At 42.8% G+C, this 24,441-nt stretch overlaps 1 protein-coding gene across 1 annotated transcript in view; it reads right to left on the bottom strand.

Annotated features, from left to right (window-relative positions):
• Window positions 1-470: 470 nt before the first annotated feature.
• Cd38 (CD38 molecule) overlaps window positions 471-24,441 on the bottom strand; it is a 58,619-nt gene continuing 34,648 nt past the window's right edge. The window contains exons 2-8 of the mRNA XM_004847255.4: window positions 19,703-19,832; window positions 17,992-18,127; window positions 11,291-11,373; window positions 7,407-7,480; window positions 4,804-4,896; window positions 4,377-4,463; window positions 471-785 (exon numbers count right to left, since the gene is read on the bottom strand). Of these exons, the coding sequence (XP_004847312.1) occupies window positions 722-785; window positions 4,377-4,463; window positions 4,804-4,896; window positions 7,407-7,480; window positions 11,291-11,373; window positions 17,992-18,127; window positions 19,703-19,832 (667 nt within the window). The 3' untranslated portion in view covers window positions 471-721. The remainder of the gene's footprint in view (window positions 786-4,376; window positions 4,464-4,803; window positions 4,897-7,406; window positions 7,481-11,290; window positions 11,374-17,991; window positions 18,128-19,702; window positions 19,833-24,441) is intronic.

Here is a 24,441-nt window from a genome sequence, read left to right as displayed (position 1 = left end):
AAAAATCACATTCTAGATTGTATTGTGTTTAATTTAATCCAAAACACATTTGTTGGAGTAGAACATAAGATGCTGTCAGTTTGGTATTTTTGGTATTATATGCCTAGAAGGAGAGACCACATATACTTTGGAGCTGGACAGAGCTGAGTTCCAATCCAACTCCTGCCTTGATACTAAATATATGACTTTAGGCATAGGGACAGTACAAAAATAGATCAGGAGGCAAAGATGTTTTTTGGACTGTACTGTCTTCTGAAAAGTTTGAGCATTTTATTTTCTTCATTTGCCTGTTTTAATGAAAAAGTTTTGGTGTGGTCATTTTTCAACAGGAAGGATGTTACTAGCTGGACTAGGGATGTTGCTCAGTGGTACAGCACTTGCTTAGCATGCACGAGACCTTGGCTTTAATCCCTACCACTGCCAAAAAAAAAAAAGTTACCAATATATAAACAACATAAAAGCAAAACATGAAAAATTTAAAAAAATAATTTAATATAAAATTTTCATTCTAATTTTATACAATTTTTTTCTTTGAATTTTAGTAGAACACAAGGAAAACTATGCCGATAACATAAGTTATCTTAGTACTTTGAGAGACAAAGCTTCCATCTTTGGTGTTCACCTTACGACTGAGAACTCTCCCCCAAATCATCAGCTCTCCACAGGGGTGTTGCTGAGTCTTACATATCACAAGGGGTCCAAGATCCAACACAAATGTGACTCAGATCTTAGATGCACAAGATGAATGCTCAATATTTTTCACACATTGAACAAGCCTGGCAGGCCTAGGAGAGGAGAGCAAAAAGAGGAGATCAAGAAGTAGAACATTTATGGTTCTATTCAACAATGAGAGATGCCCATTCCTTAGCAACAAAAGTATGCAAAGACCAACGAGCATCCACACATGCTCCTTTCCCCATTATGCCAGGCATGGACAACTTCAAGTTGTGGCCAACTGTCTGATGAATAGCTGGTATTTTTCTCATTTGTAGGCTGTCTCCTCACTGGGTTTTTAGTTTACTTTGCTGTTCAGAAGCTTCTTAATTTGACAGGATCCCATTTGTTAATTCTTGATATTATTTCTTGTGCCACTGGGGTTCTGTTCAGGAAGTCTTTGCCTATACCTATGTTTTCAAGTGTTTTATCTATTTTATTTTCTAGAAGATTAAGTGTTTCTGTTTTAACATTTAGATCTTTGATCCATTTTGATTTTAGTTATCTAGAATAAATAAAGAACTCAAAAAAACTAGACCTCTCAAAATAAAAGACAATCGGGGGCCGGGGATTTAGCTCAGTGGTTTAGCTGCCTGCTGTACAAGCGCAAGGACCCGAGTTTGATCCCCAGTACCAAAAAAAAGAAAACAAAAACAAAAAACAAAGACAATCAAAAAATAGGCAGCTGAAATGAATAGGCACTTCTCAAAAGAAATACAAATGGACAATTAACACATGAAAAAAATGTTTAACATACTGGCCATTAGAGAAATGTAAATTAAAACTACACTGAGATACCATCTTATATCAGAAAGAATGGACATCATCAAAAAATCAAATAAAAAATGCTGCCAAGGGTGTGGGGATAAAGGAAATCTACACTGTTGGCAGAAATGTAAACTAGTGTAAACCACTGTGGAAATCCATGCGGAGATTCCTCAAAAAATTAAAAATAGTAATTCCATTTGATCCAGCTATCTCCCTTCTAGGTATCTTCCCAAAAGAGTTTAAAGTCATCATATTACATGAATACCTATGTTTATGGCAGCACAATTTATAATAGCTAGCTCTTGGAAACAGCATATATGTCCATCAACAGATGAATGGACAAAGAAAATGTATCTATGCATAATAGAGTGCTATTCTGCCATAAAGAAAGATAAACTTGGGACATTTGTAGACAAATGGGTGCAACTTGAGAACATGATGTTAGGTAAAATAATACATACAAGCTTAAATATTGCATTGTTTCTCTTATATGAGAAACTGTCTACCCATATATATACAAAAATGTGTATACACACTTCAGCAGTTCACTGTACTAATAAATGTCCGGAAGCTAATTGCTATCATTTTGAGCACCTCTTGTAATTGTAGAGACCAAGGGTAACTTGTACTAATCTCACAATGTCTCAATGACTTTAGTATTAAAATACTTGTACAAGTTTTCTTTTCTTGATATACACATTTTTTGGCAGACTTTGTATATATTCGTACCACAGTTCACAAACTTGATTCTTTCCACAATTCTGGTCACAAATTGAGTTGGATGAGAACTGAATCAAATTCAATGGTTAGGTTCAATGTCGATCTCATGGGGAAATTTGATTTGGTTCTCTTCCATAGAAGAATTAGAAAATAGATAAATCAGAAAGTAAGGAAAAGTTCAGAAAACTTCCCAAATTACCTATTCCGTCATTTAAAAAATATTTTAAAGATTTGGAGTTTTTTGTTTTGTTTTTGGTACTGGTGATCGAACTCGGGTCCTTGCGATTGCGCAGCAGGCAGCGAAACCACTGAGCTAAATCCCTGGCCCTAAAAAATATTTTAATATAAATGCTAATTTGTTTCATTTATACTACTCATTTCTTTTGTTCATTGAAAAGAAACTTTTGTCCTTTTATTTGTTTGCTTCTTCTTTGTAAGAAAGAGTTTTTGTTTTGTCTGAATTGCGCTCTGAGTATCACTTTGGTCACTCGTTTAAGATTATGATACACAGTACATTAACAACTGCTGTTCTCCAATTATTTTGTTATGAAATTTTGTTTTATTTTTTCATAGAATGTTTTAATACTTTATTAATATCTACTTGCATTACATTAAAATTAAATATTTAAAGAAAGTGTGGTCCAATTTAGTTTTGTTTCATTTGCAAAGCCATAGAAATAAGCACCAGGAAGGGGTGTCGGGTGGTAATAGGTGGAGGTGAAATGAATATCCGGTGCTGGCCATGTCAGCTGATGGCTGAGAACCCACAGAAGCACCCCCTGGGACCTAAGACACCCACAGTCCCTGATGATGATTTGCTTTCCTCTCTTCAGAAACTTCTGGAGGGATTGTTGGCTCAAAGGCCAAGAGGCAGCATAGGTGTGGTGGACCTTGCCGAAGGCATCTGGAAGCTATTGGCAGAGGACCACAGGTTTTTGTTTATTTGGTTTGGTTTTGGTTTTGCAGTACTAAGGATTGAAGCCAAAAACTTCGCACTGAGCTACATCCCCTGCCTATTTTTTAATTCCATTCTATTCTTCTCGACTCCACGTGACTGACTCATCTTCTGTTCTGTTCTATCATTCTATTCTATTCTATTCTATTTCATCCTATTCTATTTTGAAACAGACTCTCACTAAGTCACCCAGGCTAGGTTCCAACTTGCAACCTACTTCATCTTCCCAGAATGCCAGGTTTATAGGTGTGTACCTCGATGTTGGGCTACTTCACTTGTTTTGCATAGAATAAACTTGAGATAAGCATCCAACAGGTAAAAGACTATCCTTTCCATAAATATGAGATAAAAAGTCAAAGGGTCCAAAGAGAGCGGCTAGGGTGGGGTGGGTAGGAGGAGAAGTGTTCATTAAGTTGTAGTTAAATCTGATTTTGCTACATATGGGGAAGAGGAGACCCTTAAAGTAGTGACTTCTGGGAGGGAGAAGTGTCAGAACTGTCACGAACATGTCAGAACTGTGTCATGAACCATCTCAGGCTCATCTGAAGCCAACTGTCCTGACCAGTTGGGCACAGTGGCTGTAAGTGCAAAGTCATGCCATCTTACCAATATGGCAGCCTGGGATCCCCCACATGAGTACATTCCAGGCACAGAGAGTATCCTCTTCCTTAAGGAAATCTCGCTATGGAAAAGGAATCTGTCTAAGTCTTTCGAAGCTACTTGTGCCTCTATTAAATGAAGGGAATATGATTATGTTTAATTATAGTTTCTGATTTATTGGGACTTCCATTATAGAAAAGAAGCAACAATTATATTGGCAAGATGATTGCTCTCCATAAACATGTAAATATTCACATCCAATGTTCTAATAAAATGGACACACCTCTCATGCTGGGTAATATTTTGAGGGACAGACGCAGAGTGTATTTTGAAGTAATGGAGGAATTAGTGCAGTCCTTAACAAGGAATTTTTCCTTGTTGTTTGGGTGTCATTTTTTTTTTTTTTGGCATGCTACTAGGGGACACCAACCAGATAGCACATGCTATCATTTGCTGTTTTTATGGGAATCAAAAAAAAAAATTGGCAGAGGGACAGAGATCACCATCAAAGCCCAAGAGGGGTCCCCACAGCCCTCCCAGCTCAGAGAGGCCAGGGAAAGGCGCAATATCCACAGAGGGCACAAGCAGACAGCTGTTTCTTCAAGAAGAAAGCAATTACCTGTAGTTATTCTGGCAGGTAAATGTAATATTCCTTTTGTTTACAATCGATTCCAGTTCCCTGATGGAGGGACCTGAGCATGAGTCACTGGAGAAGAAAGAAGAAGTGTTAAAAATAACAAGATGTCTCAAACATTTCCTGAGTCTACTTAGATTCTTCATCAGGTGAGGCCCTGGGGAAAGCCCTGCTAAAAAGTCCACTTTTAAGAGCTTCCAGGTCAGCAGGGAGCTGAAGGTGTGGATCAGTTAGATGCCCGTTATGGAGGTAAACTTGAGAGGTCGTTGGCACGGGCTAAAAGTAGAGTAAAGCACCATCCTTCTCGTGAGCCAGAGACTGTTCTCTGAATTTGTTCCAGATGTCTTCTGAGTGGGGACTCTTGTGAGCTAACTCCTAAAACATTTCCAGGGTCAGCAGGAACAAGACTTACCTGTAATTTCCCCTGATGTCATGCATCACCCAGGCCTGTAATGTATGAACCTTCCTTGGATCCAAACTAAAGAGTTCCACGCTTCCAAAAGTGCTAAAATAGAAGACACAAAGAGTATTCGCAACCCTGATGTTAGTTCAGGGACAACAGTGCCTCCTGTCAAAAGCCACCAGGCTGGACAACACTGGTTAGAACTACCCTTTGGAACTGACGCGTTTACTTTAGAAACTGTCACCTTTTCCCTTTCAATGCAACCCTGAATTAACAGATTTTCAAGATTTTTAACCTGCATATTACTGTTGAGTTTTTAAAATGCTTGTTATTTGTGGTGATTAATCTTGATCGTCAACTTGACCAGGTGGAGAGATGCCTCTGAGATCGGTGAAGCACACTTCCAGTGTGTGTGTGTGGGTCTCACAGGGTGTGAGCTCAGGGCTGTATGGGGTTCGTGGCCCTTTCTTCTGCTTTCTTGCCCCCCCCCTTCCTGGCTTCCATGGTTGAGCTGCTTTTCTCAGCCACATCCTCCCACCATGATGTTTTTGCCTTGAAGTCAGCCCACCATGGAAACCTTTGGAACTATGAGATAATCTAAACTTTTCTTTCCTTAAGTTGTTTTTCTCAAGTGTTTGGTCACAGCAGCAAAAATCTGACTAATACAGCGATTCACAGACTAATATACAAAGATCACCAGCAAGGTAGTTAGAACCATAAAGTCTCAGCCCACCACCACCTACTGAATTAGTCTGTGCCCAAACTGCCTCCAGGTGATTTCTGTGCTCAGCAAAGTCTGAGAAGCCCATTATCTGCCCTGACCTCATTTCTAAACTCTCCCCTTAGTCTTCCACAGCTGTCCCTCCTGTCACAAGCACTTAGATCTCTAACATCAGATTATAAAATTCTAGAATGCTAACACTCTCACCCAAAACCCCACAGAAGAAGGTCAGAAGAAGGCACAAGGCCCAATGTTTCTTTGTGAATTAAATATTAAATTCATAAAGGAGAAAGGGCACTTAACAGTGCCCAGGACAAATATATGCTCCCATCTCTCAGCCAATCGGGCCTATCAGGGAAAAATTAGAGGAAAAGGACAGTGGCAATCAATGTGAAAAAACTGTAAATATAGGAGGTTGGAGACGGAAGGCAAGAATGTGGCTGATTCTGTGGTGAGGAGAGGATTAGATGAGAGGATAATAGCTGATACTCATTGTGTAGTGTCTTTGTTAGGCAGAGCCTGCACTTTTCCTTAACATTATCTCAGTGATTATCTGGGTATCACTTTGTATCAGCCTCTTTGGGTTCATATAGTGGGGTTTGTAGAGGTTGGTGCCTGTCTAAGGCAACACAAATTATATGTGATGATGTCTGGAGTCCTCTTTTTTTCAATGCTGAGGGTTGGACTCAGAGCCTTCATAGTGAACTACATTCTCAGCTCTTTCCCTTCCTCCCTTCCTCTCTCTCTCTCTCTCTCTCTCTCTCTCTCTCTCTCTCTCTCTCTCTGACAGGTTCTCACTAAGTAGCCCAGGCTGGGCTCCAACTTGCAATCCTCCTGCCTCAGCCTCCCAAGGAGCTGGGATACCAGCCAGGCCTTGCTGGCAATGCCTACAAAGAGATGAGGAAGGTCAAGAGGCTAGCACAGTTTCAGATGTTCCCAATGGTACTTTTACACTGAATTGGGCTACAAACTCTTCTGAAAGGATAGAGGAGCCAGGCAAGTTATTCATGGATGGTGAGGACTGGGGACACCTTGGGAGAACAGTGTGAACACAGGTGGAGAATGGGACTGTGGGTGAGATGAAAGATAAAGCTGAGAAAATTATACCAGATCTGAAGCTGTGATCGTTGACTGCTGTACATCAACCTGACCTGACCAGGAATCACCTGGCAGATCAGTTAAGCCTTAGGTGTGTCTGTGAGTGGTTGACTCGCAGACCACAAACCAAGGTGGAAAGCTCACCCCGATGAGGATGAGGGCAGCACCAACAATAGGCTTGTAGCCTGGATGGGGCAAAAACAGGGAAAGAAGGAAGTCTCCACTCTTGCTTCAGAGGAGCTCCGTCTTCGCCATTGCCTCTGGACATTGTTATTGCTCTCCATTTCCTTCAGGCTTTCAACACAGACCTTTCAGCTTGCAAGCACAGGCTCACATCAGGACCTCTGCAATGAGCTTCCAGGGCTTCACTGGATCCTCTGACTGTCAGCACACAGGCGGCCATTTTGGATTCTTCCGCCTCTGATTCCACAGACGGCCACTGGGGCTCTTCACCTTCTGATCCTGCCACCCTACCAATAAGTCCCTTGTATACTTAGACATTATTTTACACTGACTCTGTTCCTCTATGAACCCTAAGTAATACAGAAGTCAAGAGCAATCCCTTGAAACAGTGTCACAGTCATTAGGAAAATTAGAGGATTTTTAAAGGAGAAAACAAATAAAAGCATTGACCCAGGATGACAAATTTTTCAGCATACAAAATTTTTTGCCTTTATAGCCCATGTCTTTATTACTGATGTGAAATATGAAAAGTATATGCTCTCGCTAGGGATGAAATATCCAACAGGAAACTATGAAAACCCTCGCAAATAAAATTCAAAGAAAGAAGTACCTGGATTTATGGAAGGGTTTACTGAGGGATCCATTGAGCATCACCTGGACCACACCACAGGCAGACTCTGCAAACTTAAGAGAAAAAAAATGCTCACCATTTCTCTGTAAGTGATCTTATTCACCATTCCCCTGCTGTTCCATCCCATGTGGTACTTAGTATCAGCTGGTCAAGGAGGGAATGTCCCCATGGAGTTAGTACAGGAATGCCAGGTCTGTAGAGCTTTTGTTCCAAGCCACTGGAGCAATTATGCTTCGAAAAATCAGAATCAAAATTGAAGCGGTTGCTCCAATCTCTAAGTGTTTGAACAGTGAAGTTCAATGTCATTGTTCACAGGTTGCTAAATTCAGTGAAGTCCAGAGGAGAAAGAGGAATGTCCTTAAAGGAGGAAAATGAAAGTGCCTTCCTAGCGTCACGCACAGTGGACACTGAATTTTATTCAGCAAACACAAGATGGACAATTTAGGGAAAGGGAAATGGAAACACTATGGGAAAGGAAACTCAGGAGAAAGAAGGTGACTGTGAGGCCTGAAAAGGCACTAAGAGAGGAGGAGAGTGAATGAATGAGTGAGTGAATACAACTGAGTAAGGAATTGTATTTCTCTATGCAACAGTCAGCTGAAATTTTTGCTAAGCCCTGGAAGAAACAAAATGAACAAAGCAAAGCAATCTACAGCTTCCTCCAGGAGATATACCAGCACCACTGGGTGACACTTGGGGCCCCTTCTCTGAACCCTAACAACCTCCCATGTCTCCTTCACGTTACCTAACTCCATGGCACTGTAATGATGAGCTCACACACTCTGGCTACCAGCACTGACAGCTTGAGGAGAACCCAGAGCCTGGTTCTCCTGGTTGGCTCCCCGGCCCTGAGCAGCTTGTCCCCAGTATATGTCATGGAGTGAGTGCCCAGTAAAAATCCAAGAAAGGAAAAGAGGGAGGAAAGAGAGTGGGGAAACAGGAAGCAAGAAGTCAGATAGATAACCTGTGGTTAAGAGCAGGGAAGAACAGGAAAATATATCGGAAGGCACAAAAGCCCTGTCCCAAAGGAAGAACACACTTTCACCAAGCATAGGCTGAGGCCGCAGTGAATGGAGGGCTAAGGAGCGAAGAATGTGGCAACTTCTGGAGGACCCTCAGCGGATGCTGAGGTTGGGTAGAAAAGTCAGCTCACGGACAGCCATGGGCGCCCTGCCGTGGCACACTGGACTCTGGGCTTTATTTTGCAGGTGATAGTGATGTATCTGATGGATTTCAAACTGACTTGTGAAACCCAGTGCTGCTATATGTTGCCACCAAGAGGGATGAGCAGAGACGAGGACAGAGGCCCATGGCTATGTCTAATCACAAGTATTGACCCAGGACAGTGCTTACGGGATGCCAGGCTCGGACCACACAGACAGGATTCTCAAGGTGTTGCCCTCGAGAGTCTCCCGGAGCTCAATACTGGGTCAACAGCCCTCAAGATCACACTACTCAGCGATAAGGACGGGGGATGATTCGAGTGACCGTGCAGCACCACCCCTCCTGTCAGAAGAAGTTTGTCTGTGCACAGCCTCAAACATCCGACAAAGGTAAAGGCGTGGGCACGCCGCCGGCTGACAGGCAGGTGCCTCCATCCGGAAGCCTTAGTGCGTAGAAAATCCACTCAGCTTTACAAATGTTTAGCAACAGCACTGGCCTAAAACATATTATAGAATGATGAAATAGAAACGGTTTTCAGAAAAAGCAAACAAAAGCTTTAAAAACTGCCTTTCTCTGACTTTTCACAGCACCGAGTAGGTCCTCACCAAATATTTGTTAAATGGACGAATTCTGAGTTATTTCTCAGGAGAGTGGCATTTTATTGAATGCACATTTAGAACTCTGTTTGACAAATGAGGAAGGCGAAGGTCAGGAAGGTTAAGCAATCTGACTCAATTGTTTTGGGGGAGTTTGTTGTTATTTGTCATACTGGGGATTAACCTCGGGGACTGGCACTGACCTGTATCCTCAGGCTTTAAAGTTTTTTTCCTTCTTCATTTTAGACAGGGACTTTCTAAGTCCCTAAGTTGCCCTGGCTGGGTTCACACTTGTAATCCTCCTGTCTCAGCCTGCCAGAGTGCTGGGATTACAAGTTTGTACACCGTACTCATCTGAATCTGCCCAGGTTTCAACTCGCAGCCTGTCTGATTTTCTCACCTTTTCCTGAGTCCCCTTCAGGTAGTTTAGTTTGGTACCAAAAGGGAGTTAAAGAAAATCAAACCTGCCATTTAAAAGACAAAACCAGTAAGTAGATTCAAAAAGCAAAATTGGGGCCAGGGATTTAGCTCAGTGGTTTTGCCGCCTGCTGCGCAAGCACAAGGACAAGAGTTCGATCCCCAGTACTAAAAAAAAAAAAAAGCAAAATTGAAGAGCACAGCTTTGGAACCAGGTAGATGGAGGTCTGGCTCTTTCAGCTCTGCTACTTACAAGCCATTGACTGTGGCTGAGTCATTTAACCTAAGAATTTTAGCTTCTGCACCTGTAACATGGAGATTTGTTCCTTCCCACACTGCCTGTTGGGAGGACTAAATGGGAATGACTCAGAGAGGGCACCTCAAACAGAGAAGGTTGTCAAACAGGAAATACACCAACGATGATGCTGCAGCTTAGGTGTATCACTCATCCGCCTTCCCAGCTGCCCCAACTTGTAAGTTGGAAACTAAGACCCGATGTGGTAGTATTAGCAGGTGGGGCCTTTAGGAGGTGAGTAGACCATAAAGGCTCTACCTATGAATAGGACTGGTGCCCTTAACTACCGACCTAAGCCCTTTCACCCTCCTGCCTTCTGCCATGTGAGAACATAGCAGCAGGGCTCCATCTTGGAGTCAGAGAGCAGCCTTCTTTAGTCATCCAGTCTGCTGGCCCCTTGAACTCGGGCCTCCTTGCCTGGAGACTGCAAGAACTGCTTAAATCACCCACTTCCGGACAGTTCATCAGAGCAGCACAAATGGACTAACTCATGTTCACTCACACATACGATTTTCTACTTGCCCTACCCTCCTCAGGTACCTGAGCTTAATTTGAAGGCTTGTAATTAGTATATTTTTACTTCCACCCTCTTTTTCTTCTTTTCATATCTTTAATTCTTTTCATTCTTTTTTCCCCTAATCTACTTGCAAAATTTTCCTTTGGGGCTAGGGATTTAGCTCAGTGGTGCTGCCACTTGTCTCAGAAGCACAAGGCCCTGAGTTCGATCCCCAGTACCAAAAAAAAGAAGTTTTCCTTTGATCATTTCCAAAGAAGCAACTTACAAGAAAAGTAAACATGCACAGGCAGCTTCAAGTGAAAACAGATACAGGGTGAGGGCAGTGGTATTTCTGCACTCACATTCTGGTTCTGGGTTAGGTAAGCTGGGATAAACTCCCAGATCTAGCTGTGCACATTTAGCAGCTATTTAGTACCTATTTTTTTAGGTGTCAGAGTTGCACCTGTATTTTGGCATTTGTGAAAGGCATGACACCCATAGTAATAGTACTTACTTCATAGCATTCTTGTCGGGATGAAAGTGTTCAATTCATATAAAGAGCTGAACACATAGTAAATAACCTATAAATGTAGATTAGTAACACTGTTCAGTGAATCTAATCCATACCTGGATCAGGGGATTAAACCTGGCCCTAACTTCCTGGCAGCCACAACCAAAGTAATAGGTAAGAGCCACGATTCTCCAACTGGAGCCTGTAGCTCTCCCACAAGCATTCTGAAACTGTATGCAAAGATCTTCTGGCATGTGCTTCCAAACCTTCCCAGGAGAGAATCCTACAGTCTTTTCACTCCTGAATGATCTGTGATCCACTTACTGCATGTCATCTTTACGTTCTACGTCTCTGAATTCTAGACCTGTCCTGCCCATTGCTTACCTTCTGGGAAATCACTTTCCAGAACACTGAGCCAGTGTGATTGAGGCATTCATTCCAGCGTGGGCAAGACTGATAGTTCGGTTCTAAAAGACAGAAGAGAAAATAATTAAAGCTTGAAAGAGCTATCAGGGAGCCCCATTCCTCCCTGACTTTTCAGCCACAGTGGAGTCATTTTCCAACACCAAGACAGAGGCCAGAGAAGGGACATGACTCGGCTCCATTTAACTAATGAGCCCTGAACCCCTTCCTTCCTCCAGATCTCAGGCAGGAGCACAGTGACGGGTCTGAGTCGTCATTCTCGGAAAGGGCAGCAGAAGTTCACCCGGCAGAGACGAGCCCCGCCGCACACACCATCGCTGAGCCCAGGAAGAATCAGGGTAAAATTGGCAGAAAGCTGCTCTTTTTCTGCCCTGCTCTCGGCGCTGAGAGCCTCCTCTCTGCCTCCATTAGTCCTTGCACCCTTGGGCTCAGGCGGCCTCGTGGGCTTGCTACACTCCCTTCCATCAAGACAGGCTCAGCCCTCAATGGAGGGGGACCCAGCATCCACACAATCTCCGTGGCACTGCTCCCCAGGACACTGCAGGGCTTAGATCTAGATGGCCCCAAAAACCTTGTGCATTCCTAGGTAGGGCCTTGGGGAAGTGATGGATCATGGGGGTGATACTGATCATGGATTAGTCAGTCAGTCCACTGATGAGTTTAGAACTAAATGTGATGTTTAGCGATAAGGTGAACCCTGTGGGAGGAGGTGGGTCACTGGGCGCGTGGCCCAGAAGGGTCCACTTCCCTCCTTCCTCCCCTTGATCTGGATCCCCACCACCACTGCATTTCTAGCTGCCACGCCATGAGCAATTCTCCTCTGCCATGCGGCCCTGTCTCAGGGTCAGCCAAGTATGGAGGGGGAACCTCTACAGACTATGAGCCAAAATAGCATTTCCTCACTTAAGCTGTGGGTGTCAGGCATAGTGTCCCAGTGATGAGGAACGTGACTAAGGCAAACAGCTACCTCATTGCAAAGGCACGTAATCAACATACTGAGTGACGTGTAATGGGAACAGAGACATGACTTAGCTGAGAGCCCTGCCTTCAGAGAGCACATGATGTAGCGAAATCAAACAAGAGCAAGGGCCAGGGATTTAGCTCAGCGGCACTGTGCCTGCCTGGCAAGCATGAGGTCCTGAGTTCCATCCCTGGTACCAAAAAACCAAAACCAACAATAGGAAGGTCAGCTTGGCTTGGGAATTGTACAGCACCACCAAAGAAGCCTGGCGCTCTACTTTGTTTTGAGGGAAGAACTGGAGTCTTCAGACCAACCTCAGACATGTGACCATGCGAAGAGAGGCCTGCACTAATGAGCTCAGGTGCAGCCATCAGTTCACTAGAAAGAGAGGGGAGCTCCACGCAGACAGCATGTGTGGAAGCACAGAGCTGTGAGCCGGCCTGAGGGGTGTAGATCAGGACTTTCAGAGTGAGCAGGGGGCAGGAAGATAAGGTATATGAAAGACAGAGGCCAGGCCAGCCCAAACAATGTAGACAGTAGCCTACAGGCCAAGGAGAGCTTTGTAGGTTTCAGGAAGGAGGTGCTTACAATCTTCACTTTAGGAAGAACATGGTGGTCTTCAGGTGGAGGCTGAGCTAAAGGGGAAGGGCAAGCAGCAAGAATACTAAACAGTCATTGCAAGAAGGCAGGGTGTAAGAGTGCGCTGGACCCAGGCAGCAGGAATGGGACAGAAAGGACTAATTGCCAGGCAAACAGATTAGGTTAGTGAGCCATTGGATAGAAAGGGATAAGAAAAGGGAAAAAAATTACCATAAAAATGGTGACCACAAGAAGAAATAACTGTGCTATTAGCTTAAGTGTAGTAAGCAGTTCGCTATGTGCGTGTGTATCAAAACATCACACTGTATACCTTAAATGTATTCCTTTTTCAATTTGGGGCCAATTTTAAAAAGAAAAAAATGACCCAAAGTTATATCCAAGAATTACGTGGCATAGAATGAAATAATAAATAAATAAAGGCCAAGGAGGCTATTCCTGAAGAAAGAAAGAGAAAAGAGGGAGAGAGACAAAGGAAGGGGAAAGGGGGAGAAACAATGAAGAGGGTAGAACCTGAGAATATCTCACCTCAACTAAACATTACCAAGTAGCACTATGGTTTCAATGTGGTTTTTCCTCACCAAAACCCATGTTGAGGTTTAATTTCACGGTGTAACTGTGGTGGATACTTTAAGAAGATTTGGGGATCATGAAGGATCTTCCCTAGAGAACGGATTGTGTTGTTTGTTTGAGATACTGGATTAGTTCTCTCTAGACTGAATTAGGTCTCATGGAACTGAACTGGTTCCCACAAAAGTGGGTTGTTATAAAACAAAATCTGCTTGCTCAGCTCTCTCCCTTCCTTCCTCTCTCACCTTGTGACCAAGCTCTTCTGCTTGTGCTACTTCTACTACTGCTCTTCCACAGAGTCCCACTGTGAGGCTACATGCAGCCCTGACTAGACACAGTCACTCAATTCCACCTCCAGAACTGTGAGACAGAATCCATCTCTTTTCTTTGTTGGGTACCCTGCCTCTGGTACTTTACAAAATGGACTAAGATGATCAGGTAGGACAGATAAGGTAGAGATCAGGTAGAGAAGCCCTTGAGCCCTTATGTACTCCCCAGAAGTCAGACAGTGTGGCAGCTGCCTCTTTCCTCTCTGGGTATTTGTACAGCTGACCCTAAAGAATTACCACCAGACTCCTTGCCCCCAAAAGTTATATTACTTCTACTTTATGGGTTGAAAAATGCCTCCCCACCAAGAGATGTTAAATCCTAACCATGACACTTGTGAATGTCACAGGAAACAGAATCTTCATAGATATAACCAGGTAAAAATGAGGCCATTAGGGTTGGTGGACCATCATCTGATATAATTCGTATCCTTAGAAGAGATGGAAATTCAGACACAGAGATGGACATTCGCAGAGCCAGGGTGAAGTGCACACATGGGGAGAATATGGCCATGTGATGACAGTGGCATGAGTTGGAGAAAGCCATGTACAAGCCAAGGAGCACCAAGAACTGGTGACCCTGTCTCCAAAACAAGCAAACCAAACAAAAACACAACTCAGGACCTAATGGCTTCACTGCTGCATTCTACCAAATATTTAAAGAACTAGAATCACTCTTTAAACTCTTCCAAAAATGGAAGAGGAAGAATATTTTCAAACTCTTTTGTCAAGGCCAGCATTGTCCTGATAGCATACCAGATAGGAATATTACAAGAAAAGAAAGTAAAAGGCCAATATCCACGATGAACACAGATGGAAAAGTCCACAACAGTACATTAGCAAACTGAATTCAACAACATATTAAAATGATAACCTTCATGATCAAGTGGGATTTGCCCTTGGGATGTAAGGATGGCTCAACATACACAACTCAATAGATGTGGCACATCACATTAACAGAAGGAAGGACAAAACCACGCAATCATCTCACTGGATACAAAAAAAGCATTTGATGCAATTCAGCATCCTTTTGGGATAAACATCTCACCAATTAGATATTGAAGGAATATATCTCAACACAATATCAACCAAAGAATTCCAAAGCTAATTTTATACTCAGTGGTGAAAAATCAACAGACTCTCTTCTAAGATCTGGAATAAGAGAAGGAGGTGCACTTTTGGCATTTTTATTCCACATAATATTGAAAGCCCCAGCCAGAACAATTAGGCAAAATAAATAAATAAAAGCATTCAAATTGGAAAGGAAAGGGGGTCAGGGATTTAGCTCAGTGGTTTTGCCACCTGCTGCACAAGCACAAGGACCCGAGTTTGATCCCCGGTACCAAAAAACAAAACAAAACAAAATTGGAAAGGAAAAATGAAATTGTCATTGATTACTGATAACATAATTATATATACAGAAAATCCAAAAGATGTCACCAAAAACTGTTAGAACTAATCAATAAAATAAAGCTGCAGCATATAAAATCAACACTCAAAATTGGTAGTATTTCTATGCAGTAGCAACTATCTAAAAAAAAACCAAGAGAACAATTCCATTTAAAATGGCTACAACAAAATAAAATATTTAGTGATGATTTCAACCAAGGAGGTAAAACTATAAGATATTGATGAAATAAATTGAAGGCAGGGCCAGGGATTTAGCTCGGTGGTGCTGCAACCTGCCTCACAAGCGCAAGGTCCTGAGTTCGATCCCCAAGATACCAAAAAACAAAACAAAACTGAAGACAGAAATAAATGGAAAGATATCTTGTGTTAATGAATTAGAAGAACAAATGTTTTTAAAATGTCCTTACTACCCAGAGTGATCTATAAATTCAATGCAGTCCCTATCAAAATTCAAATATCATTTTTATAAAAATAGAATAAACAATTCTAAAGTTCATATAGAAACACAAAAGATCCCACATTGCCAAGGAAATTACTAACAACAGGACACATCTGGAGGCATAATACTGACTTCAAACTATACTACAAAGCAATAGTAATTAAAACAGCTTAATTTTGTGGAAAAATAGACATGCCAATCAATAGCACAAAACATATGAATTCATGCATGTAAAGTCAATTGATTTCCAACAAGGGTGTCAAAAATACACAAAGTGAAAAAAGCCCTTCAATAAATCCTATTGAGGGGCTGGGGATTTAGCTCATCGGCATTGAGGCTGCCTTGCGGGTGCAAGGTCCTGAGTTTGATCCCAGGTACCTAAAAAAAAAAAAGTCCTATTGGGCACACTGAATGTCCACATGCAGAAGAATGAAATTAGACACTTACCTGGGAAAAATTACACAAAATTTGGGCAATGATGTTTTGGGTTTGACAAAAATAGACCAGTTGGATTATACCAAACTAAGTTTCTGCATAGCAAAATAATAATAATAATAATAATAATAATAATAATAATTAACAATGTAAAAGGACAACTTATGGATTGGGAGAAAATATTCAGAAGCCATATGTTTCATGAGGAGCTAATATCCAAAATATATAAGGAACTCAAACAATTCAAAGAGCAAAAAACCAAAACCCAATTAAAATGGGCAAGGGGCCTGAATAGATATTTTTCAAAAGAAGACATACAAATGGCCAACAGAGAGATAAAATAACTGCTCAAATCACTAATAATTAGGGCAATACAAATTTAAATCACAGTGGGATGTTATCTCATGTCTGTCAGAATGGCTATCATCAAGAAAATAAACCATAGCAAGAGTTGGTGAAGATATGGAGAAAGGGTAGCCCTTATACACTGTTGGTGGGAATGTAAATTAACACAGCCATTATAGAAAACTAAAAGTAGAATTACCATATGATTCAGCAATCCCACTTCTGGATATTCATCCAAAAGATTTGAAATCAGTTTGTCAAAGAGATGCCTCCTCACCCATGTTCACTGTGGTATAATACACAACAGCTAAGATGGGGAATCAAACTAAGTGTCCAGTAAGGGATAAAGATATACAGAAAACATATAAAAATACTACAGGTACTATTCAGCCTTAAAAAAAAGATAAGAAAATCCTCTCATTTGCAACAAATGGGATGGAACTGGAAAACTTTAGGCTAAAGGAAATAGGCCAGGGCCAGAAAGACAGGGTCCACCCACCTTCAATTAGATGTAAAATCTAAAACGACCAAGCTCACAGGAGCAGAGAGTAAAATGGTGGTTGCAGAGGCATGGAAAACAGACAAAGGGTGAAGGAAGGGTCAAAGAGGAAGTCAGAGGGTGTAAAATCTCATGAGACAGGAAGAATAAAGTTTCTTTTTAAAGATTTATTGCACAGTGTGGTGAATATGTTTAATAGCGTATTATACATTTCAAAACCGCTAGGAGCAAATTTCAAATGTTCTCACTACAAAAGATGATAAATATCTGAGGTGATGGCGATCTTAATTAGTTGCATTAAATATTGTACATTGTATTCATAAATCAACTGAGGTATGTGTTTAATATCAGAAACTGAAAGATAGCCAATAAAATAGGGGCAAAGGTGAAAATCTATAAAAATTGAGGCCAAGGAAGAAAACAGTAGACAAAATAAAACAACATATACAGGATTCAGTATAAAGCAAAAATAAAAACTCTTAAGATGTAAACAGATTAAAAAATAAATTATATCATATTCTCAATCTCCACTTCATTCCAAGAAAAATTAGAGTGGTGAATTGAAAAATAAAGCCACAGGTTAATTGTAAACAAATTTAAAAGCTAAAAAATATTAAATAAGTGACCTACAAAAGTTAAATTGTCTGAGGGAAATTTTTCAAAAGGAAAACAAGAAACCTGGTAAAAACAGTAAAACTTTATAGAGATAGATTTTGTTCACTTGGGAAGGAGGGAGAGGGGAGGGAAAGGGCATGGAAAAAATAAAGATGTGTTATGCACATGCGCCAACTCTCCACATTCACTGTGTCCTGCATGGCGCCCACAGAGAAAGCAAAATGCCAAAATTTAGAAACACTCAGAAAAGAGGGAACCAGAGAGCCAGGGTGACCCTAGGCTCCAAAGCAGCAGACCAGGGAATCATCTAGGTAACGCCCTTCCCATCGGCCCCAGTTGTCCTTCCCACCACAGATGGCATCAGGGTGGCAGCCTGTGGCTCCTCCTCCACACTGGCCCCTCAGGGCCCCGGCAGAGCTCCTTGGCCCTGTACACCCAGTCCATGCCGCATGGTTGAATCCTCACCCACAGAGCTGGGGTCTCCACACCACGTGAGGTCATCAGCAAGGTAGCCCAGCAGCGTGTCCTCCAGCGTGAACATCCCGCCCTGCACCCAGGAGTACTGATGGGCCAGCTCCTTGGACTTGCTCCAGAAAAGACTCTAAGAAAGAACAGACTCATCCCACTGCTGAAATCAACCTATCAGGTCAAAAAAATCCCCATTTTGTAAATGAAGAAAAACAAAGCTATCAGAGTAAATCACATATAGGAAGGGTGAAGACTGCTCTGTATGAAACAGTGAGAAAGAGCCTGTGTGTGTGTGTGTGTGTGTGCACGCACACATGCACATGTCTGTGAGTGTGCATGTGTATTCTAGGTCACAGTGTAAAATGAATTTAGTGTTCTGTGTTACAGTCAAGAAACCCTGGAGGCCACTGGTCAAAATCTTATAGTTAACACGGGATAAAATCACATCTGGCAGAGGCATTAGGGACCTCCAATATTCCTAAAGTTGTCTGCATAAAGTTTTGCCTATATGCTATTTCCTGAAAGAAATATTCTTTGATTCCTAAAAAACTTCATAATCTCATCTACTTTCCCCAAATGTTCTCTAACTTCACCAAAAGAATAATAATCATACAGTGGGTAGTTTTCCAGCATTTCCCTCAAAGGTGTGCCCAGCCCCATTTCAGGATAACACTGCCTCAGGGATCTATCCATTCTTGGCCGGAAGCAGCAGAGGGCTGCGTCACAGCACAGGCCGGAAGTCCTGCTCCTGGCTGACCCAGCACCACTACTTAGCAGCTGTTTGACCCTGGGCAACTGAAGCATCTCTAACCCTCTCCTTCTGTGCTGTGAGTTGTAGGAATAGAGTCATGGGCTGCGGGGAGGTTAAGTGAGGTCATGCAAATAAATTGTTCTGCACCGTATCAGGGGGAGTTATTATTTGCCAAGCACTTTGTCTGCCTAGGGCATTGTGTTTGGAGCCCTGACAACTCCAGCTGACTAACAATGGGATGGGATGAGAGGCTGGGATTTGTGAATAGGTTTAAGGGCTTTGCAAAAACAACTGTCAATGCAAGGCAACTTGGTCTGTTATAAACACTGACTTTAGAAAAACTGCTCTCCGTGATATGCCTTTTCCCATATACCCGTGTATTTGAACCCATGCCTCTCTGCCTCCAAGTCTTGTTCTGTTTACATTTCAAGCCTGCCACACTTGAGCAATCACTACTGGTCCCCTAAACTCAACTTACACTGGCGAGATGGGAACGTTGACCAGTGGCTCCCTAGAAGATAACAGGAAGTGCTCTGTATGTGTGTGTGTTGGGGGGGAGGTGGGGGAGGTGGTCTTTGCAAATGCAAATTGCCATTGTTACTATTTATTTATTTATTTATCAGGGCCAGGGGAAAGTTTTATAGTTATACAAAGTTGGGTTACTTTTGTTTCTCCACGTGGGAGGTGGGGGTGGTGTTAGGTTTGTTTTGCCCTATTTTGGGCCAATTCTCCTGTCTTCTTTCCCTGTCTCCTCCTTACCTTCCATCCCCACATGCCTGAAACCCTGATGATATCCTCGTTCCTCAGTGGCCCCAACAGCTCTAGCCCTAAAGACCCACACCCATATTATAATGCCTGTATTTTCCCTCTCCTCTCACCCTAATCCAAATTGGTTCCCATGTCCTCTTCCACTGGCTTTTAGTACCAGTCTCAAGATCAATAAGTTGACCCAGTTACCTTGTTGCAGGGTACGGTTTGATTGACCAAGTCAACTAAGGGTTGGTAGTCCTCTTTCATAATGTCGCAAGGGTTCTTTGAAATAAATGCACTTTTGAACGCATCCAGTATCTTTGGGCAGGCTTCGCTTCTGTGAGATAAAACATGGAAACTAAAATTAAATAGAGATAGATTTTTAAAATATTGAGCTGGGTGTGGTCGTGCATGCCTGTAATCCTAGCACTCAGGAGGCTGGGGCAGGAGGATCGCCTTGAGTTCAAGGCCAACCTAAACTACATAGCGAGACCCTGTCTCCAAAAAAAAAAAAAAAAAATCCCTAAAAAATTCTCAGGTAGCTCATCCATACCATCGCATTCAATATCTGCATCTCGTTTAATATCCGCTTTGTATACAGTGAGAATTGCTCTCCCGCCTCAGGCTGCGGTACAATGGCCTTCCCTAGTTTACAGTTGGCAAAGTGGTAGAGCCAAGACTGAGATCTGGGTCTGCTGAGGCCGGGGCTAGAGTTTAGTCATTAACACCCTATTATTGAAGAGCTTGGTAAAGTTGAGCAAAGCAAGGAAAGACGCTGGTTTCCTTTCTCACACCACACTCTATATAGAAACACTTAAGGATTCCTACTGCCTCCCTTGAACTCTCCCTGAATTTCCCACTCCTCGCGGACACGGCGTCCACACTGCCTGCAGAGTCCTGTGCAGCCTCACGCCCACGCGCCGCGGAGAGGTGGACCGGACCGGAAGTCTCTGCGTCTGTCCCTTGGAGGCCTCCGGAGCCCTGGCTCTGGAATGGGAGTCAAGAGTGTGAGGCCGCCCTGTGCAGGGCCTTCGAGGACGCCTTAGACGAGAGCTCATCTCCAAGCCCGCTTGCCTCGCTGTCCTCCAGGGCCCATCTGGCCCCCGGAGCTTTGCCGGCAGTTCTGCTGCTTCGCAGGGTGGGCAGCTGGACACAGGCCTGTTTTCCTAAAATAGGAGTCTTGAGGCTGAGGCGGGGTCCAGTTCACCCCTCTGTCTCTCGTATATTCGATTCAAGATAATGTTCTGAGTGAGTGTGTTGTGCCCAGATCGCAAAGTCCCCAGAGACCACCAAGGAGCCGTTTCCGATGTAAACACACGAGGGTCGTTTATTCAAGCTCGAGCCGGGGCACTCAACCGTCACCGACGCACGGATCAGGATTGAGAGCCCCGAATTCCAAATCAGCAGGGTTTTTATTGTGGCTACCGCAAGGTTTGGGGATGTTCCATTTAGCAGTTACATGATTGGTTGATATTTAGCAAGCATGGGGGGTTGAGGGGTGGCTACATGTAGAGTTTATGGAAAAAGGAACAATCAGCACATTGACAGAATGTTCTATAGATAATGGGCCCGGGAGCATCTGTTTTCTGGGCAGACAGAGGATTGAGTTAGGAGCGGTGTCTCTTTTTTTATCTGTTGTCCCACAGCAAGGACATTTTATCATTAGTTTATGGGCACAAAGGAGACTAGGGGAATAGTTGACTTCAGTGAAGTGGAATTTATGTCAAGGCCACTTTACTGTCTTATATTTAAGATGGAGTCAAACTTTAAAATGGAGTTAGTTAGGTCTCACAAGTGGAGGGTTCCCCTGACTCGCGTAAGACTCCAAACAGATGTAGAATTTAAAGAGGGTGCCACCACCCTGTCGGGGTGATATCTCAGGGCACTCAAGAAATGCGCCTCTCTGAGAGAATCATTAAGCTATCTGGTCATATAATGAGTCACATCCCCTCGGCTTCCTGGCGGCTTGCATCCAGCCTCCTGAACCTTCTCCAGGCTCCTAAACAAGACCCATCCCCTTGGACCTCCCTCCCTGCAGGGAGCCATCTGCCTATTCTGCTCAACCTCAGTGTGTTCCCAGGGGTATAGGCAAGGGGACAGACAGCAATGAGCACCCTCCAGTGGGATGTTAAAGAATCAAAAGGCCCTCGCTGGCTAAGCTGGGCAGATGCCTTTGCCCTGTTATTTAAAAAGGCTTCACAGTGGGGTGGAGAAGTCTATCTGAAGCAGGTGGGGCCCGAGGCCTGATGCAGTATAGCCTGGTGCAAATGTCAGGATCCAAGGTCAGTGGCTCAGCTTCCTCTTGCTACAACTCTGCTCCTGCCGACAGGCCCCAGAACCCTTCCTTGTGCTGTCTCCCATGGGTGTTTCCTCTGAGTCACCTCCCACCCTTCCTCTGCCTCTGACCTACCCAAGGGAGCTGACTGGGGTACCCAGTGGGGAGGCAGCTCTGGAGGGAGGAAGGTGAACTCAAGAGCACCATGCTGTGCCAGGCACTAGCTGGGTGGGGAGTCCTTCCCTTGTCCCTGTATCAGAAGTAAAGAGACTGAAGCTCTGGTGCCTTAGACCTTGCCCAAAGCCAGCCAATAGTGTGTGGCAGAGCTGCCTTCCATTCCCAACTTTGCTCTTTTTACTAAACAGTGCTGCCTCCCCCGGGAAGTTTAAAATCATGGACAAAGTTGGTTCTAACACAAATGAAAATCAAGACTTTGAGGAGAGTTATTATGACCTGAGATCACAGGAGAGGGCCAAGACCTGAACAGGGTATAGTTATAATATTTACAGGAATAAAGTGAATGGGGCAGAAAAAGTTGAAATCTTATATAAAGATTGAAAAAAATAAACCAGGTACTATACAGTAAGACCCCAACTTACGACATTTGAGTTGTGTGCTTTCATAGGGCACTGTGTAAAATTTGCTTTGTCAGTTTAGGAATGAATCCAACTTAGGAACAATTCTCCGGGTGTAACTTTTTAGTAAGTCAGAGACCTACTGTACTTGGTGGTTAAATACAGTGATGAGCCCATTTTAGCTGCTATACCTCTGAGCCGTTACTCACCACTGTCTACATTTGCACCATTCCCAAAATAACAACCAATTTTCAAAGTCCCCATCAATAAAGCCAGGTCAACTTCCTAATACGCAGCTCTCATGGGAAGTTCTCACACCCTAAGTCTATTTACCTAGAAGCACTCAGACCTCAGGGATGATGATACAGACTCCATGCATGCCTTTCCCAGCTGAAAGTCCTGCAAGGCAGCCAGCTGTCTGTGCTCAAACAAACAAGTTAATTTAGCTGCTGAATTCTCAAATGAGGCTGCTGGAGCTGTACTCAAGGTAAAACCTGCCACCTTGTGGGAGAAGTGAGTAGTGCAATAAACTAAAGCAATTTTGGATTCTCTAAATAGGGCCTTAAAATCAGAAAAACTTTTCAGGCTGAAGAAACGCATAGAGACAATTAATTCACTAATCTTGAAAATAATAAACATATACACATGCTTGGTGCTTTATTGGCACAAAGGATATACCAGAAGACAGAACAAAGGCTCCTGTTCTGTGGGTTTACATTCCACTAGGGTAAAACTAACAATAAAAGATAAATATAGGAGCCGGGGATTGAGCTCAGTAGTTTCATCGCCTGCTGCACAAGCGCAAGGACCTGAGTTCGATCCCTGGTACCACACACAAAAAAATAATAATAAAGATAAATGTAATGAATATGTAAATTATAGAGTATTGTCAGAAATGTCTAAGCTCCATGTGAAAAGGAAAGAAATTTGAGTAGGATAGTGATGCCAGGAGAAAAGTGGGTTGGATCACGACGGTTTTTGCCACTTTGGAAAATTCTTCAAGCAATGAGTATGTCATCCAAGACACGATTCTTTCTTCAGGTGAGGAAGGGACAAAGGGAGCCAAACCTTTATGAAAAGCTAAGGGGGGCCCATTTGTTCCTGTTGGAAAGGCAGGTTTTGCAGCAAACGCTGCATATGGATTATGCAAGCTGGAGAGCTAGGCAAGTACTAAAGTGTGCATTCACCCACCCCCATGCTCACAGCAGCCCACGGCCTTGCTGTGGGACCGATGACCCTTAGAATAGCTATTCCATTCGTAGGGAATTGTGGGCAAAATGTTAACCTTAACAGAGAAGCTATCTTGGTCTTGTTGAAAGTGCTTGCTTTAGTTGGACATATCACATTGAAGTTACAAGTTTGTGTCCAGCGTAAATCATTTCAGTGGGTTCAGATTATAAAAGTCTTTTGAATAATGGTTTCTTTTCTTGCCATCTTGATTTACCTAGTGACCAAGTTAATACAGACTAGATCTCTCACTAGCTCATTCAAGGAGTCAAATTACATCAAAAGAAATATGTCACCCAGTTGCACTTGATACTGTTAAAATGTCCACCTTCTTAAACCCTTAAAACAAAATTAGCTCTCCGGAAGGCAGTAGGCCATTCCTGATGTATTCCCAACTTGCTGCAGAATATCACATGCTTTGGGTACTATGTAGGAATCCTATTCACCCCAGTTCATTTAACTTTTATCTGTCTGCCTCAATGCACTGAGGTGAGAACAGTTTTTAAGACTGGTTTGCTCTTGAAAAACTTTTTTTAAAAAATTCATGAGAAATAACTTGCAAATCTTCCCACAATTGAAAGTGTGTTTGTGTGTGTGTGTGTGTGTGTGTGTGATTGTGTGTTCAAACCTGGAAAGCGTACAACAGAGCCGCACAGAAGCTGCTTTTATTTCAGAATCACACTTGGAAACAGGCAAATAACTTCATTGTGGATTATACTTTAGATATTTTATAAATAGAGTTTTATTTTTGCTGCTGTTGTATTAGAATAATTTGTAATCGTGTCATCATGAGCTGGAAATAGTTTTAGTATTAGTACAAAGATATATGAAGAACACTTTAAATATGTGCAATATGTTTATTTCCTCTG

Source organism: Heterocephalus glaber, unplaced genomic scaffold (genome assembly GCF_053883595.1).
Source record: "Heterocephalus glaber isolate CG9 unplaced genomic scaffold, H.glaber_assembly_v1.0 deba00001509, whole genome shotgun sequence".
Classification (NCBI taxonomy): Eukaryota; Metazoa; Chordata; class Mammalia; order Rodentia; family Bathyergidae; genus Heterocephalus; species Heterocephalus glaber.
Note: the sequence above shows the minus strand (reverse complement) of the source record. Positions and strands in the feature narration are given on the sequence as shown.